Raw genomic sequence first — 13,146 nt, forward strand, 5'->3', positions numbered from 1 at the left:
CCGCTCAGCCTTCTCTTCTTCAGGCTAAATATGCCCAGCTCTTTAAGCCACTCCTCATAGGGCTTGTTCTCCAGATCATTTTAGTCACTCTCCTCTGCACACATTCCAGCTTGTCAATACCTCTCTTCAACTGTGGTGCCCAGAATTGGACATAATATTCCAGGTGTGGTCTAACCAAGGCAGAATAGAGGGGTAGCATGACTTCCTTAGATCTAGAACTTTTTCAACATGCAGTGGAGAGACAATGCAGAATGTTTAGTAAATGTTAGCAGAATAGGATTGTATTTTCCTTTAAACTGCATAGAGCAGGGGCCCTCAAACTTTTTAAACAGAGGGCCGGGTCACAGTCCTTCAAAGTGTTGGAGGGCCGGATTATAATTTGAAAAAAGCATGAATGAATTCCTATGCACACTGCACATATCTTATTTGTAGTGCAAAAACACTTAAAACAATACAATAATTAAAATGACGAACTATTTTTTAAAATATTAACGTATTAGTATTTCAGTGGGAAATGTGGGCCTGCTTTTGGCTGATGAGATAGGATTGTTGTTGTGTGCTTTCAAGTCAACAGTAGATGTGGCTCTTAACGAAACATGCCGCATTATCACAGGGTGTCTGTGCTCTACACCAGTGGAGAAATTACACTGTTTAGCCCAGGGGTCCTCAAACTAAGATCTGGGGGCCGGATATGGCCCTCCAAGGTCATTTACCTGGCCCACGCTCAGGTCAACCTTAGTCTGAAACGACTTGAAAGCACACAACAACAACAACAACAATTCTATCTCATCAGCCAAAAGCAGGCCCACACTTCCCATTGAAATACTAATAAGCTTATATTTATTATAATTGTTCTTTGTTTTAATTATTGTTTTGTTTTAAAATGGGGTTTTTTTGCACTACAAATAAGGTATGTGCAGTGTGCAAAGGAATTCATGTTTTTTTTCAAATTAGCCCTCCAACAGTTTGAGGGACTGTAACCTGGCCCTCTGTCTAAAAAGTTTGTGGACCCCTGGTTTAGCCGGTAATGCACCACCTGACATCTGCCAGGAAGTAGCAACCAATAGTGAAAGGACCAAGGCAGTGACATCTCCAGCTCACCCCTTGTTTGGGTATCAGCCAGCATGTCAACGACCTAAATAAAGAAATAGTTTTCTAAGATCTACAAAGACACTTGCTAGAACACCTCAGCAAGCGAGAGTCCAAAAGTGGCAGGCTCAAACCCAGAACCTCAACCAATGGCTGATACCAAATGAGAGACTCTCCCCTGGGCACACAGAAAACTGGGCGACTTGGAAGGTGCTGAAAAGACTGCGCTCTGGCATCACGAGATGCAGAGCCAACCTTAAGAAATGGGGCTACAAAGTGGAATCCACGACATGCGAGTGTGGAGAGGAGCAAACTACTGACCAACTGCTGCAATGCAACCTGAGCCCTGCCACATGCACAATGGAGGACCTTCTTGCAGCAACACCAGAAGCACTCCCAAGTGGCCAGATTCTGGTCAAAGGACATTTAATCAACTACCACGCTTGCAAACTTTGTGTTTTGTTTGTTCGTTAAAAAATGCAATGCAACTGTTTGGTCTGCTCCTGACATGATAAATAGAAATAAGTCATTTCAGACTTAGGTTGACCCTGAGTGAGGCCTGGGTAAATGCCCTTGGAGGGCTGTATCCGGCCCTCGGGCCTTAGTTTGAGGACCCCTGGTATAGAGCAAACATGTTGAAGATCAGTAGTGTGTTTTGCTTTGAAGTCACTCTATATTCTGAAAGCAAAACAATACCCAATTAATCTGGCTTTCATAGTCATTATACCTTTTATTTACATTTAAGAAAAGAGAACTCATGGAACATAACAATAAAACCAAATGCAACTTGTACAGAATTTTTTAATTTTTTTATTTATCACACATTAAAAAAATGAAACACACTATACAAATGATTTTTCGTAACAGATTACACATGGGCCCAAATCAAACTCTCTTGAAGTGCTGCCAACATGTATAAATGCTGCCTGGAGCAAAAGCTTTTTGTTGTATAGCCAATGTATTGATTTAAATGCAGTAGCATGCAACCTCCAGTGGAGAAGGTTTCAGATTCCATTCTGTTCTTAAATTAGATTAAATGGCATTGGTGTCCATATTTACATACTTGAAATGTATCAATCCTGAGCAGGTCTGATGTAATTCCAAGACTAGTGGAGAGAAGTCCTGGTCTCAGTTATAAAATTGGAAGTCCAGACAACAGCAGGCCCCCAAGTTCTCTTTTCACTCTATCCATCACAGGAGTGCTGTGCAGCGTTTAGAAGCTGCTAAGCCAAGTAACTATAGGTATCCTTTTCACCATCCACACGTTCCAAGTACTCCTTCTCTATTAGAATGTCAATACATTTCTGAAAATAGAAAAAACAAAACATATGCATACTTTTCCCACTCTGGATGAATTTCTATGGGTGAATTTGCCTTCCAGGATTTAAAAACTTAGGTCAGGTGTATCAAACTCATTTTCAGGGCCACATCAACCTTATGGTTTCCTTCAAAGATCACTGAAACCATGGATAGAGGATCCATGGATACAGAGGACCTACTATCTCTCTCTCTCAGTAACAAAATGGTCAGCACTCTTTAGTTTTTATCCAGTTTAGGTCCCCAGTTTATGAAACGATGGCTCCCATCCCTTTTGATCACCTACCATGTGGACTGGGGATGATGGGTATTGCAACCCAACAGCATTTATGGCTCTGAGGTTGGGGAAAGGTCGGACATTTTAGTGTCAGAGATCATATCCACAACTCTCATCAGCTTTAGCCCTGATGTCTAAGAAGGAGGAATACAGGAGTTGTAGTCCAGCATCCGGAGGGTCACATAAAATGACATGGTGGGCTGGATTCAAACTGTGGGCCTTTAGTTTGACACATGTGGCTTAGGCTAAGGTTGTGCACTGGGATTGTGGTGCAGCTGGCTGAGTGTCAGCTGCATTAAGATCACTCTGACCAAAAGGTCATGAGTTCGAAGCCAGCCCGGGTTGGAGTGAGCTTCCAACCAATTGTGTAGCCTGTTGTCGACCTTTGCAACCCGAAAGACAGTTGTATCTGTCAAGTAGGAAAATTAGGTACCACCTTGTGTGGGGAGGCTAAATTAACTAATTTATGAGGCCATAAAAAAGACTCCAGCAAAAGCATGCGGGGAATGTGGAAGTACTTCATCAGTGTCGCAGATGGACGATGAAAGCGACAGCTCCCCTGGCGGCCAGAAAAAGTTAAATAGCCGCTGTGTATGTCTGTATACGTTGCATGTCAAAACTGGCATTGGATGTTTGCTATATATGTGTTCATTGTAATCCGCCCTGAATCCCCTGCGGGGTGAGAAGGGCGGAATATAAATATTGTAAATATATAATAAATAAATAAGATGCCTATTGATTGAGCAAAAACTCACTGGAGTGCTGTGATAACCTCACACTTAGCTAATGCTGGTGGAGGGCTGTGGGGATCAGAGGGAGCACCTGGCGATGTGTCCAAGGACAGATGCAGGCCAAGGACATTTTCACCAAGGGGGTCCTCCAAAGCTCTCAGTGGATGATGCGATTAGTGGGATATAGTTGACACTTTTCCCATTACCTTTGCTCCCCACAGGCCCGTAGCCAGGATTTCGATTCGGGGGGGGGGGGGGGCTGAGTTTGTTTCGGGGGAGGGGGGCTGAGTCTGAATGAAAGAGGGTCTACCCTAGCAAACCTTTTGTATCGTTACCCCAATACTCCCATGCATATTTATTTATTTATTTATTTATTTGATGCACTTATTAACCGCCATTCTCAGCCCTTACGGGCGACTCATGGCGGTGTACAGTACACATAAAAAGACAGTTACAAAGGCCAGTATCAACAACATATAACTATACGACAAATACAAACTACATAAAAATCCGCTTCGTCTCTTAGTAGAATCATAGCCAGTCTCATCTTCCTTATACCATTCCAGTTCTCATTACCGTAATGTTGTTGCTTAGCACTTAATTAAATGCCCTCTCGAACAGCCAGGTCTTAAGGCTTTTTCGAAAGGACATGAGGGAGGGCGCCTGTCTGATGTGTGCCGGGAGATATATATATATATTGAGTATGGTGATCAGATCATGATATGAATAAACATAACAGTTTAAATAATGCACCAGTAAGGCCTTTTTGCGAACCACCATGAGAATTTCGGGAGGGGGGGCTGAAGCCCCTCAAGCCCCCCTCCCCCCGGGCTACATGCCTGGCTCCCCACCAGTGATAGTATGATAGGGGGTTAGGCTTTGGGTGCTGCAGAAGCAGGGTAAGAACACCAACATCCACAAAGAGCTAAGAATGTAAGATAGAAAATATATACGCAAGTGTAAAGTGGACTTAATGCTCGTGAATGCCACTAACAGGATGCGGGCTTCAGTATTCCTGAAACTTACCTGCTTGCTAAATGTGGAAGCCCTAGTAAATGAGATGTAGAAAGGAATAGGGTTAGGAGAAATGGCAACTGTGCAGTTCTTATACTTCCAGAGATCGTACTTCACAAACATGCAATTCAGGACATCTGACGGTAAGGATTTGCTCTTTCCCAACCACTGTGAGCCTCTACTTTAGACAAACCTTTATTACTGGTACTCGTGGCTTAAATCGCGATGACAGCTGTGTAAGCACTTCTCCAAGCAATTGCTGGTGTTTAAGGACCTTTCTCATCTTCATAATCCTCACAATAGCAGCCTAAAAAGCAAGGGGGGGGGGGGGGGAGAGAAGAGAACTGATTGAAGGACTATAGTAACATCTTATTTAAGTGATTGCTTACTACAGATACCTGAAAGCATATGGAATTTTATTTTTTTTTGTTATTGGAGAACTGGTACTTGCAGTAAAAGATCGGCTACTTAGTTAAATAATAATGGTTTTCTTCTGATCTGACCTCCTCAAACATGATGGAAACATCATTCATCCAGGCAGAATGGACCTCTTCCCCAGGCAATGGATGTTTGGTAAAGTAAGTTTGAGGGATGGGAAGACACAATCATGGCAGTAAGTATCACAATTATGATGTACCACATTTCCTCGTATAATAGTCACACCGCTATTGTGGCGCAGCTGGCTGAGTGTCAGCTGCATTAAGATCACTCTGACCAAAAGGTCATGAGTTCAAAGCCAGCCCGGGTTGGAGTGGGTTTCCAACCAATTGTGTAGTCTGTTGTCGACCTTTGCAACCCGAAAGACAGTTGCATCTGTCAAATAGGAAAATTAGGTACCACCTTAAAGTGTGGGGAGGCTAAATTAACTAATTTACGAGGCCATAGAAAAGACTCCAGCAAAGCATGCAGGGAATGCGGAAGTACTTCATCAGTGTCGCAGATGGACGATAAAAGCGACAGCTTCCCTGGCGGCCAGAAAAAGTTAAATAGCCTCTGTGTATGTCTGTATATGTTGTATGTCAAAAATTGGCATTGAATGTTTGCCATATATGCGTACACTGTAATCTGCCCTGAGTCCCCTGCGGGTGAGAAGGGCGGAATATAAATGCTGTAAATAAATAAAAAATAAATAAATATTGTTACAATATTGTTTAAATTGTTGCTAATCTCCCTGTCATGAAGCACATAAACAGGGAAGGCAAGGAGTTTCAAATTATAAAGGTCCCTCCTACATTCCCTAACATCTGCAACATTCCCTAACATCTGCTAATCATTACTATATCCTAGAGGAAAGAACTATAGATTTATATTAAAAGCAAAATTATTACAGAATCCTGCCAGCAATGGAAACAATATTAAGAACTTCAGCTCGTTGTTGAGTTTCTGGCACATACAGCAAAGTTACCTGGATCAGAAGTTTCCTGTCTTCCTCTATATTTTTGTGTGTAGTTTCTTGTTCCTGTTTCTGCTCGGTCTTCATTGGCACATTTATATTCACTCGCAATTTTTTGCTGTGAAGGGAAGCAAACAATCAGTTTTATGTTGAACGGGGGGGGGGGGGGGGGGCTGGCAATTGCAGTGGGGTCAATAATAATAATAATAATAATAATAATAATAATAATAGTCATCATCATCCAATCCATTCTTGCGCAGGGGCCATGCTAATCTTCTCTGTATCGTTCCAATTTTAGTATATGTGCTGCCGAAGCGAGCACAGTCATCATCATCATCTTTATTTATACCCCGCCACCATCTCCCCAATGAGGACTCGGAGCGGCTTACATGGAGCCGAGCCCGGACAACATATTACATCAAAATAAAACCAAAACATAAACAACAAACAACATCATCAAAATTACATTTAAAAACATATGAATACAATAACAAAATAACATTACAATAAACACAATCGCAGTAACAATGGGCGGGGCACATGTACAGGATAAAATGTTAAAAACTCTAATGAGATAAAAATAGGAGCAAGTAATTTGCAGGGAGCTCAAAAGGACACACAGGGTTGTGAACTAAACTTCCCATTTGGGGGGCATGTACTCCAGTGACAGAAGCGTTGAGGGGAGCAGTAGCGTCATGTACACCTACTCGCCAAAGGCGCAGCGGAAGAGCCAGGTTTTAAGGTTCTTTTTAAACGTTTCCCGTGTAGGGGCTTTCTTGATCTCTCCAGGTAATGAGTTCCAGAGTCGGGGAGCCACAGTCAAGGCTAGATCCAGGCATCTTAAATTGCTCAAGGGCCATACCTTATTAACTTTTAAAATGCATTAATTTCTTAAAAAACAAATCTAGCAATTTATAGAATAATTAATTTTGAGATGGAACTGGAGTGAGGGGATGGAAGGAAAGGATGGGAATGAATATTAGGATATTTTTAATCCAGGACTGGAGATGGAAAGAAGCAATTGAGATACCTGGTGTGGGAGTGAAGCCTAGGACTAAAAGGTGAGTGTTTGCAGGGGATGAAATTTTGAGATTGGACTTGAGTGAAGGAGTGAAGTGGATGGATGGAGTATTTGAGTAGTACTTGACTGCTACCACAAGCAGTGGCTTGTCCATGCCAAAGGTGCAGCAAAATACTGGGAGACTCTACTTTGCAGGTGGACTCCACAGGCAGTTTTGAGTCTGGTAGGCCATACGCTGCCTACTCTTTGCTCATCATTGATCTAAAGACATAAATAATACATTCTGTAGGAATCAGATTCCTTAGAACCTTTATATTGGCAGAGGTGATTGGTGGGAAGGCCTGGAGGGGTGCGGGTTTCCACTAGCCTTTTTGCAGCTACCACCAGCCTGGCATTACACTTGACAGCAAATCATTTTTAAAATAAAACATGCCTTCAAAATTGAGGTACGCATTACATTCGATGGTGCATTATATTTGGGTAAATACAGCAATATTTTCTGAACATTTCCTTAGCATCTCAGCATACACGTTATTGCACAGTTTATACAGAAAAAAAGCAATCCCAGGGGCCATAAAGAAGACTCCAGCAGAGCATTCCAACGGGGAAGCATGCGGGGAATGCGGAAAGTACTTCATCAGCGTCGCAAATGGACGATGAAAGCGACAGCTCCCCTGGCGGCCAGAAAAAGTTAAATAGCCTCTGTGTATGTCTGTATATGTTTGTACGTCAAAAATTGGCATTGAATGTTTGCCCTATATGTGTACACTGTAATCCACCCTGAGTTAATAAATAAATAGGATGCAGCAGTAGCAATCCTTATGCTTATTCTAAGCCAGTGATTCTCAACCTGTGGGTTCCCAGATGTTTTGGCCTTCAATTCCCAGAAATCCTAACAGCTGGTAAACTGGCTAGGATTTCTGGGAGTTGTAGGCCAAAACACCTGGGGACCCACAGGTTGAGAACCACTGTTCTAAGCACAAAACTAGTGCTGGTTGCCAATATAAAAAAAGCACAATCACAATATTCATCTAATAACTTGTAAATTTGACTGAAAATAGCTACACTCAATATTTTGAGGGGTTACTGTTCCCAAAATGAACATTTAACAGTGATATAAGTCCCATTAAATTTGCAAGAGTTTTAATATGTATTTTAATTCTTTATAGTTCTGTCACCAATGGCTGTTCTGAATTAAAACTCCACTTACTGACTTTTTTCTTTCAACATGGAAAGCAATGACATTTAAACTACTAGCTAACTTAATGGGCAATCCAAGATGCTGCATAATTAAAGGATAGCCAAAGCGGACCACAAAATATATTTTCTTTATTTTGCCTGATGATAGTGAGGAAAATGTCAAAATGTGTTAAGACATCTTAGTTGTGACAAAGATGATTTTTTTCCTGCCAAGAATGCTGAAAATACAGATTTAAAATTTGCTTTCTAAAAGATCTGTTTTTAGAAAGGAACACTTCAGAACTTTGTACATCATTATACACTTTCATAAAGTTAACATTGTGGAGTCACATTTAGGAGAACACAGATGCTGTATGCCTTTGAAAGATGCATATTTCTAGCCTTCACAGCTGACATGACATATCAACATATGCAGGAAATTTGATGTAGATACTAAGTATAGGACTTTTCCATTTCTTTTCAAGTACTGATAATTTGGAAAGGAAGGATCAATGATTTTGCTGTCCTCAAGATTCATATTATTTCTTTTATTAATTTGTGAAATTCACCATGATATTTATACTCCACTAGCCATCCCCTGCCACACGTTGCTGTGGCCCACTCTTGTGGTCATGGGGGTTCTGTGTGGGAGGTTTGGCCCAATTCTATCATTGGTGGGGTTCAGAATGCTCTGTGATTGTAGGTGAACTACAAATCCCAGCAATTACAACTCCCAAATGTCAAGATTCTATTTTCCCTAAACGTCCCCAGTGTTCACATTTGGGCATATTGAGTATTCGTGTAGAGTTCCATCATTGTTTAAGTCCACAGTGCTCTCTGGATGGAGGTGAACTACAACTCCAAAACCAAAGGACACTGCCCACCAAACCCTTCTGTTGGTCATGGGAGAATTGTGTGCCAAGTTTGGTTCATTTCCATCATTGGTGGGGTTCAGAATGCTCTTTGATTGTCGGTGAACTATAAATCCCAGCAACTACAACTCCCAAATGACAAAATCATTTATTTTTTTTGAGTGAAGGACATACATTGGGTTGTTAGGTGTCTTGTGTCCAAATTTGGTGTCAATTCGTCCAGTGGTTTTTGAGTTCTGTTAATCCCACAAACCAACATTACATTTTTATTTATATAGATATTCTAAAAATATTGCAACATTTTTTAGCACAATTTGTAACTTGCTCGCAAACTATAAGAGGGATGTTTCAGGAACAGCACTTATGTTTCAGCTCTCAAAATTTTTTGTCTGATGGCCAAATAAATATATTTATATATAGTGATTTGAGTGAGGTGTTGATTTACTTGCAGTGGGAAGTGAGTATCTGTGGTTGAACTGATATTCCATAAATGTAATGGAATATCTGTTGTCATTCAGTCAATATACATCTTTCCACATGTTTAACCTCACAATCCTAAGAATAAGAGCTCTGGAAATCAGTCATGGTTCTGAAAGTTGACTTATATTATTTTCCTTACTTTTTGTACCCCAGATACAGTTTTATTAAGGTGTCTGGCTTCAACTCCACCTCATCAACATTTGCATTTTCATCCTCTAAAACCTAGGAATAAAGAAAACATGCAGTGTCAGGAAATGTTAACAAATCTCTTCTCATGCCCCACACACAAATAAAGAGCACTTACCAGCAACTTAGACTTTAGCAAGATCTGTAGAACTTGTGCCAAAATATCCTAAATTTAGAAGAGTAAAAAGAGAATTAATTCTTCATGGTTTTTATAACCAAGGGGAAATCAACATTAGATCAGGTCCACATCTTGGCTCAACAAATACTCTAAAAATTGTCCTAACAAACTAGACGTGGCCTTCTTGGACCTCAAGGGGGCATTTGTTTCTGTGAATAGAGAAAAGCTCTGGAAAAAAACTAGTAGTCCTTAATATTGACCCAAGACTTCTCTCAAAACCTATGTCAGGTAAAAGACCACAGGGGATTCCTATCGAACCCGATTCAGGTTCAAAAGGGAGTCAAACAAGGGTGTGTATTAACCCCACTCCTCTTCAACATCTTCTTGCATGATCTCCCTATAACCCTGGCCCAAGTAGACGGGCATAATCCCAAAATTGGCCCAAAACATGTTCCCCTCTTGCTATTTGCGGATGATGCCGCCCTACTATCCCTCTCTCATGTGGATTTAAAAAGGCTACTGCACAAATTTGTTGACTTCTGTGAGACAAATGATCTGCAGGTGAATTATAAAACCAAGATCCTGGTTTTTGTGAAAAGCAATACAAAACAAGTCTAGAAGATAAAGGGTCATTATATCGAGCAAGTAAAACATTTGAAATACCTAGAACTTTGGTTAGGTAACAACCTGTCATGGTCCCCTCACTTAAAATACACACTGGCCCGGGCCCAATCAAGCAACAGTGCTACCAGGAGGTTTTTCAATTCCAGGGGTAACCAATATATCCCCCCAGCTCTGCAAGTTTTTCAAGCAAAGGCGATGTCACAACTACTCTATGGAGCGCCCATTTGGTTAACCCCTACTAACAGTGTCATCAGATCCTTCCACTTGAAATTCCGCCACAAATTATTTGGTGTCCCAAACTGTGTCCCGTATGCAGTTCTATGTCTAGAATCTGGCCAATACTCTATAGAGGCCACTATCTGGCTAAACATCCTAAACTTTTGGGAATCTATCCACTACAAAAGCCCCAGTAACTCTCTGACCCAACTCACCTTGAGCGAACTCCATCACTCAAAATGGTGCTCAAGAGTGCTAGCAAAGATCGGGGAATTGGGCTATGATAGCAACTTCTTGAACTTGCTAACTTTCACTGAGATCTTTACCCTTATCAAAAAGAGGCTGCTAAAAAGGGATTATAACCAATTGTTGTGCTTGGCCAATAAATCCTGTTCACCTACGAACATGGCAATTCCATTCATACAGGGAAACCCAACCTTTTACATTGCAGCGCTCACTAATCCCTTTTACAGGAGAGCCTACATGCTGGCTAGATTTAATATTATGCCATCTCCGCTCCATAGAGGAAGACTCAATGGTCTACCGCAGTGTTTCTCAACCTGGGAGTCGGGAGGGGGTGTCAGAGGGGTCGCCAAAGACTACCAAGAAAACACGGTATTTTCTGTTGGTCATGGGGGTTCTCTGTGGGAAGTTTGGCCCAATTCTGTCATTGGTGGAGTTCAGAATGCTCTTTGATTGTAGGTGAACTATAAATTCCAGCAATGACAGCTCCCAAATGTCAAGGTCTATTTTCCCCAAACTCCACCAGGGTTCACATTTGGGCATATTGAGTATTTGTGCCAAGTTTGGTCCAGATCCATCATTGTTTGAGTATACAAACAAAACATGCGCTACTGGGCTAACAATCTTCAAGAATTGCATCAAAGGCCTTTGCATTCACCTAAAATCACAGTGTGGTGTGCAATTTCCTCAGCTGGAATTATTGGTCCCTGGTTCTTTGAGGAAAATGAAGTCACAGTGACAGTGAATTCGGACAGGTATGTAAACATGTTACAGGAATTTTTTTTCCCCACGGCTAGGTGGGTTTGACTTAGGGGACATTTGGTTCCAACAAGACAGTGCAACTGCACACATTTCAAGAGCATTGATGGCTGTTTTGAGGGAACACTTCCCAGAGCACCTCATCTCAATTAGGGGGGATTTGGAGTGGTCGGCCCGCTCTCCAGATTTGGCCCCTTGTGATTTTTTCTATGGGGTTTTTTGAAATCCTGTGTTTATGTGAACCGTCCAAGGACCCTACAAGATTTGAAGACCAACATCCAGAAAGAAATTGCCAACATAATGCCTGTTAATCTGGCAAGAGTCATGACAAACGCCAGAAATCAGTTTACTCAGTGTATGGAGAATGGGGGACATCACCTACTTAATTTGATCTTCAAAACTACATAAAACAAAACTTTAGGTATGCACCTACATTATATAAAAAATTCTGATTCATACAATGGGTTTTATTAAGTTTTGAAAAAAGGAAGTTAAGCTGTTGCACCCTTGTCTATTTTTTTATATAGACTACAAAAATGTCCCGTTTTAAAATTAAAGCCAAGCTATTCAGAGATGCTATAATTTGCCCTCAATACAACACTATACAAAAAAAAGAAAGATCTTGGAAGGTAAGGAATACTGGGAGTTTCCTCGTGACTTACAGCCAAAATATCAGACTCTTGCTTAACTACAGCTAACATGACAAAAACTTACCATCTTTATCTGAGTGCTATCCGTCAGCTGCTGAACAGTGTAGGCATCTTCTGTGTTATACTGCAATAGGATTGCCATCTGAAATGTAGATGCCTTAAAGAAAAAGGGGGAACATTTTTATTTTATTTTAATGAAAATCCAAAGACAGGTAAGACTTCGAAGCAATGTTTCTGACCGATGCATCGCAAGAGGTAATAAGAGCAGAAAATAGTTTTATATTGTGCGTGAAGACATTTTTTATTTTCTTCTCTTGATGAAAAATCCTCCTTCCTCAGAAATGTCAAGGTTATGAGTAAAAGTTAAATTGTGCAATTTGGCAAAATCCAGTAAAGTGCTTTTGGGGCCTAAGGGCACACAACCAAGAACTTTTTATATGAGTATCTTTTATGAAGCAGGTCAGTTCTGAGATGCTTGTAAGAAAAGCTGGTTTACTGGAAATGCTATTTTGATTTATAAAACAGTCAAAGGCAAAGGAAGACATTTTAATACGCACTCATGTGTGTTTTATATTCAGAGAACTTGATGTATATACAATTTAACAAATCAGGTCCAAGCAAGGGCATGAAAAAAGAACAAACGACAAATAGTAAGGGAGAAGGAAGTGGGCACTTTAAAATTATTTAGCTTCTTGTGCTCCCATTATTTTATCAGTTTTATACATACTGTATTTTCTGGCATATAAAACGACTGGGTGTATAAGACGACCCCCAACTTTCCCAGTTAAAATATAGTTTGGGATATACTTGTTGTAGTGTGTTTGAGGCCTTGGCCTGTGTAAGCTGCATCGAGTCCTTCGGGAGATGCTAGCGGGGTACAAATAAAGTTATAATATAATAATAATAATACTCGCCGTATAAGACTACCCCCTTCCAACGCACACCAAATAAATTTTTTAAATGCATCAGATGTGATT

The 13,146-nt window shown here is 40.8% G+C and overlaps 1 protein-coding gene and 1 non-coding gene across 2 annotated transcripts in view; both read right to left on the minus strand.

The window, feature by feature from the left end:
* Positions 1-1,876: 1,876 nt before the first annotated feature.
* CUL1 (cullin 1) overlaps positions 1,877-13,146 on the minus strand; it is a 66,988-nt gene continuing 55,718 nt past the window's right edge. Inside the window, exons 17-22 of the mRNA XM_060781553.2 lie at positions 12,234-12,326; positions 9,678-9,725; positions 9,513-9,595; positions 5,834-5,939; positions 4,622-4,735; positions 1,877-2,393 (exon numbers count right to left, since the gene is read on the minus strand). Coding sequence (XP_060637536.1) covers positions 2,313-2,393; positions 4,622-4,735; positions 5,834-5,939; positions 9,513-9,595; positions 9,678-9,725; positions 12,234-12,326 — 525 coding nt within the window. The 3' untranslated portion in view covers positions 1,877-2,312. The remainder of the gene's footprint in view (positions 2,394-4,621; positions 4,736-5,833; positions 5,940-9,512; positions 9,596-9,677; positions 9,726-12,233; positions 12,327-13,146) is intronic.
* LOC137097463 (U6 spliceosomal RNA) lies at positions 6,037-6,143 on the minus strand. Its single transcript, XR_010910223.1, has one exon. It is a non-coding gene; the product is annotated as a U6 spliceosomal RNA (small nuclear RNA).

The sequence above is a fragment of the Anolis sagrei genome, chromosome 6 (assembly GCF_037176765.1).
Source record: "Anolis sagrei isolate rAnoSag1 chromosome 6, rAnoSag1.mat, whole genome shotgun sequence".
Lineage (NCBI taxonomy): Eukaryota > Metazoa > Chordata > Lepidosauria > Squamata > Dactyloidae > Anolis > Anolis sagrei.